Source organism: Teleopsis dalmanni, chromosome 1, assembly GCF_002237135.1.
Source record: "Teleopsis dalmanni isolate 2A chromosome 1, ASM223713v2, whole genome shotgun sequence".
In the NCBI taxonomy this organism is placed as follows: domain Eukaryota; kingdom Metazoa; phylum Arthropoda; class Insecta; order Diptera; family Diopsidae; genus Teleopsis; species Teleopsis dalmanni.
In genome coordinates, this window is record NC_051846.1 from 109753207 (window position 1) to 109757977 (window position 4771).

The 4771-nt window shown below is 38.8% G+C and overlaps 1 protein-coding gene across 1 annotated transcript; it reads right to left on the minus strand.

Moving 5' to 3' along the window:
* Positions 1-1635: 1635 nt before the first annotated feature.
* On the minus strand, positions 1636-2653 carry LOC119665514 (uncharacterized protein K02A2.6-like). Its single transcript, XM_038074738.1, has 2 exons — positions 2023-2653; positions 1636-1859 (listed from the first exon to the last, which is right to left on the minus strand). Exons 1-2 carry the CDS (start codon positions 2651-2653, stop codon positions 1636-1638), a joined length of 855 nt encoding a protein of 284 aa, XP_037930666.1.
* Between the last annotated feature and the right edge of the window lie 2118 nt (positions 2654-4771).

Consider the following 4771-nt stretch of genomic DNA (forward strand, 5'->3'; position numbering starts at 1 on the left):
CTAGATCTCACTCTATGCACCAGAGGTATTGAGGAATCTATATGGAATTGGCAGGTGTAGGACGAAGTGTCCCCCTCTGACCATCAACACCACTGTTTCTGGTTCTTCATATGTCAATGATGCTGTTAAAACGCTGCGTAGTAACAAATATTTTGCGGACTTTACGGATGCTTCCCATAAACCGCCAAAGTGTAGAGCACTTGGTGGAATAAAATGAAAGTTTATTCCTGTGGTACTGCAGGCAGAGATTATTGCTTCTTGCCCTGCATTAGAATAAATGTTTTCCTTTAGTTTTGCTAACTGGTTTTTGGCGCCTACGAAGTTTGTTGCGTTATCACTGTAAATATTGAAACAATGCCCTCGTTGACCATTAAATCGTTTTAATGCTACAATGAAAGCATTTCTTGATAAATCGGTCACTAACTCGAGATGTACCGCCTTTGTGGCAAAACAACAAAAGACAGCAATATATGCCTTTGTTGGCCTTTTGCCTTTCACCTTGTAGTGGATCCAAAATGGTCCGCAATAGTTTACCCCAGAATTAATGAAGGGGCTTGCAGAAGTTATTCTTGGTAGTGGCAGATTACCCATAATTGTTAGCATAGTTGCGGACAAAAAAATCACTCCGTAACTTTCGTTGTTTTCTAAATGAAAAACATAAAAAGTATAATCGAGACAGTGACTCTTAAACAAGACTAATAAATGAATAGTGCACGATAAAAATAAAATGTTATTATATTCATTTCTTTTGCAGAAAAAGTGAATTTTGGATTTGTTTTCGAGTTTGTTTACTTTGCTCTAAATCACACACACTTGAAAATATCTAAACAAATTACAAGTCATGAATGTGTATAATTGTGTAATTGTGTAGTTAAAAAAAACAAACTTATGCTAAATAAATAAAATAAATAAACAAATAAATAAAAATAATTAAATACGCGAAAGGACACTTAAACATTTTTTGATAAATTCTTAAGTAAAAATAAGCCAAAATATGTCAATTAATAGATCACCGCCTTCTCATAGTGGAGGCACAAACCACTCAACAAAATACTGCTCAACAGCGGATGGTAGTTCTGAAATGACAGCAACGCTACAAAACCAATCTCAAAGGCAACGCTCATACTCAGTAAGTGAAACTTCTTCCAAGCCATCAACAACTTCAAAAATTAACACATCAGTGAAACAAAATAATGCAGATACACCTATAGTCCGTGGCTTGCATAAATATATACAAATAATTAAAAGAAAACGTAGCCCGAAATCAGAAAATGCTAATAGCGAATCGATTTGCCGTTACAGAGGAAGATGATAAGAATACCCGACCTGTTCCAACCCAGAAACCGCGACATATATTTTTGCGTGAAAAAAACCCAAACGCTCTCATATACTCCCTAACACAAAGTAATGGAAAAGATTCTGTAGTAACTTCGCTAGGTACACACAAATACAGTTCTATATTATTTCGATTCACTTTATTTCTCTAATTACAATACAACACAATAATTATTAATCTTACACAAACGCTTATCTTGCCGCCCTTTTTCTGCCAGCTGCTCTTCTCTTGACCCGTGTTGTACAACGTACGTTTTGAACCAGTGTTGTACTATGTCCGTTTACTACAGCCCTCCCCTTTTAATATTGTTGGTAGTCTTGATGCCAACGTGGCGCATGCCCCTTTGTAGCCCTTTGAGATCGTCTTAACTCTTTGTAACGTGTTATAGTCGATATTTCCTGATTGCTAATAACATCATCATTTGAATAAGTCTGTTGCTCGATAGCAGGGGATAGGATCTCTTTCGGTACATAAGTTCGATCTGGAACAATGACTGGTTCAACTGTATGCGTGAATTCTGGAACTTCAAAGAGTTCATTTAGTATGTTTTTTGTATAACGATACTTCAGCTGATAACGATACTGCAGCAGATATTCCTGCTGTCCATTTATTATTAATTGAATGAAGTTTACAGTAAACGTTATCTCAAATGCTGAACTGCTTTAATTTTGTCTCTTGCTGATTACTTTGTTTTTCTAATTCGCCTTCCGGTTTTTGCTGTTTAATGCAGTCAAGACGAATTTTCATTTTTCTGCCATTTAGGAGCTCAGATGGTATTTCATACCGAGATTGTAGGATGGTGTGTATCGATAACAAGTGAGGAATTCGTTGAGCTTCCTTTGCTTTTTTAAGTCCTGATTTGAGTAGGTCAACGAACCGTTCTGCTTGGCCATTTGATTGTAGACTGTATGGAGCTGTAGATATGTGATTAATTACTAGGAAGTCGCAAAAATTTTTGAATTCCTGCGAGATGAATTGCGGTGCATTATCACTAACAATCATGTCACAAAGGCCGTGTTGCGCAAAAGCTTTCTCAATGAACTCAATAGTTTTTGCTGCAGTAGTAGTTAAAGTTTTGAATATTTCTGGCCATTTGCTAAAAGCGTCTATGATAACAAGGAAGTAATTCCCATCGATTGGACCAGCGTAGTCAAAATAAATTCGTTTCCACGGCGCAGAAGGAATTTTCCACTGTTGAGTAGTACATTTCATTGGACTTTTTGAGGCTGTAGCGCATGTGTCACAAGTTTTGACCACATGTTCGATATCAAGATTAATGTTTGGCCAAAAAACATTGGTAGCAGCAAGAAGTTTCATATGACACTCACCTGGATGTCCATTGTGGAGATCTTCAAGGACTTGCTGGTGGTAAATTTTGGGAATAACAATTCTCTCACCAAAGAAAATACTCTGTTGTTGGATCGTAAGATGATGTCGATGCTGGAAAAATTCCGCTACTTCATTATCTGTGATTTGTTTTCTCTTTTGAGGCTAGCAGTCATTTTGGATATAGAACGTGACCTTATTGAGGGTATGGCAGGTTTTGGTTGCTGGTTGAATATTAGTAAAAGTGATTGGAAGTTTGGTAGCTGTTTTGACTGCAAAACAATTGATTTGCAGGTCCTCATCTTCTTCTAATGGAAAAGATGCTATGACGGTATCTTCATCGGGTTTTACATGGTTTGCGATTAGTCGCGAAATAATATTGGCATATCCAAAGCTGTCAGTATTTATGTATTCAATAAAGAAATCGTATGACAGAATAGTGGTTGCATAACGTTGCAGGCGAGCCGCTGTAAACAACGGGATGCCATTTTTCGGGTTAAATATAGCAAGAAGTGGCTTGTGGTCGATATGAATGGTAAAACGACGACCAGAAATGTGATAGTGACATTTTTTTAATCCAAACACGAGAGCTCGAGCCACCTTGTGCATTTGAGGTTACTTCCGCTTTGCTGCATTGAATGTAGCTGAGTAGTGCATAATTGGGTGGAGCGTTCCGTCATTAAATTGATGCAATAGAACTGCACCCATACCGTATTCTGAAGCATCAGTAGCTAATTATTTTCTTTGCTGGATCGAAGTGCGTGAAAAATAGATCAGAAGTTAATACATTTTTAATCTTGTTGAATGCTTCATTATGGTGTTGTTTCCACTCAAACTTCTTATATTTTTTTAAAAGTTCAACTAAAGGACCCCTACGTGGTAGGCACCTTGACGTGGTGTAGGGGCTTAGATACAACTTGAGCTATTCTGATCTATGTTCCAGTCAGTGTTAGTACTGATGTCACTGACTGGAATATTGATTGAGATTAGAGCAAGAAGTGCAACCAAGATCTACCTGTAGGTTAAGGTAGAATGTGTTGTTTTGTAATCTATGTCTGTAGTTTTAGTAGTTAGTTATAAATTTGTAGTTAATTTGTTGTTTGTAGTTTGTAGTTTTTGTATTAGTTAGTCTGTAGATAGGCTCTTTGTTTTTGCAAGCTGGCAAGGTCTGAATGGCTTAACAATACTCTAGCGTCTCAGGGGGTAGGTGGTGGTAAAGATCGCCCACTAAGTTCCAGCTTATCAGCCAGACTCGTCAGGGTAAGTGCGACAATCTCTCAGGCTGATGGGAAGCTCTTGGTATGGCCATGTCTCTGACAAGGGGAACTGCTGATTGTCGGGCTGGGAAGAGATAATTTCCCGGGTACGTATTTCTAGTAATTATTGTTTTAATATGTGTAACTATCAAGTCTGTACGATACCCGAAAAAAACCCCAAGTCTGAGGTAGACTGTTACGATGAGGATGCTTGGTTGGAGGGGTGCATCCAGTCTTTTAGTAATGAACTCAGAATACCGGGCGCTCTCCTGTTTTAATTAATGCCTTCTCAAAGTATGGGGCTCTGCTTTGGGTGACTGTTTTTCCCCTTCTATTAAACACTATATATGGAAAAAAATTTAAATTTACCTATTAACAATATAATAACAAAGTCAGAGGAAAAAGCTCTACTCCGTTCGCCAATGAAGGTTGGAGGAAATCTTGAAAAGAAGCTTGAAGCATCACTCAAGATTCAGGATCCGGATGATCTGAACCCATCTGCTCAGAGACTAATGGTATCAAGCTGTGGGAACACCTCTCCGGTGATTGGCACCCAGAGTCCTATGGACACAGGCGGTGCGTCTAATACTAACACCCAGAGCATGGTGAACTCAGGTGACGGCAACATAGAGACCAGGAAGAAAGCGGAATACCTCACCGGGGCATAGAAAAGACGCATCAAGGCCATGATTATGGATGGATTGGATTTGGAGACTACGAAGCAGAAAGAGAGAGAGCGATACTCTCTCTACAAAGCTTCCTTGGCAGCAGAAGGAGAAAGTGACAGACCCAGTAGCAGCAAAAGGTGCAGATCTAACAACACATCTCCCGAAGTAACACAACGCCCGCAGCT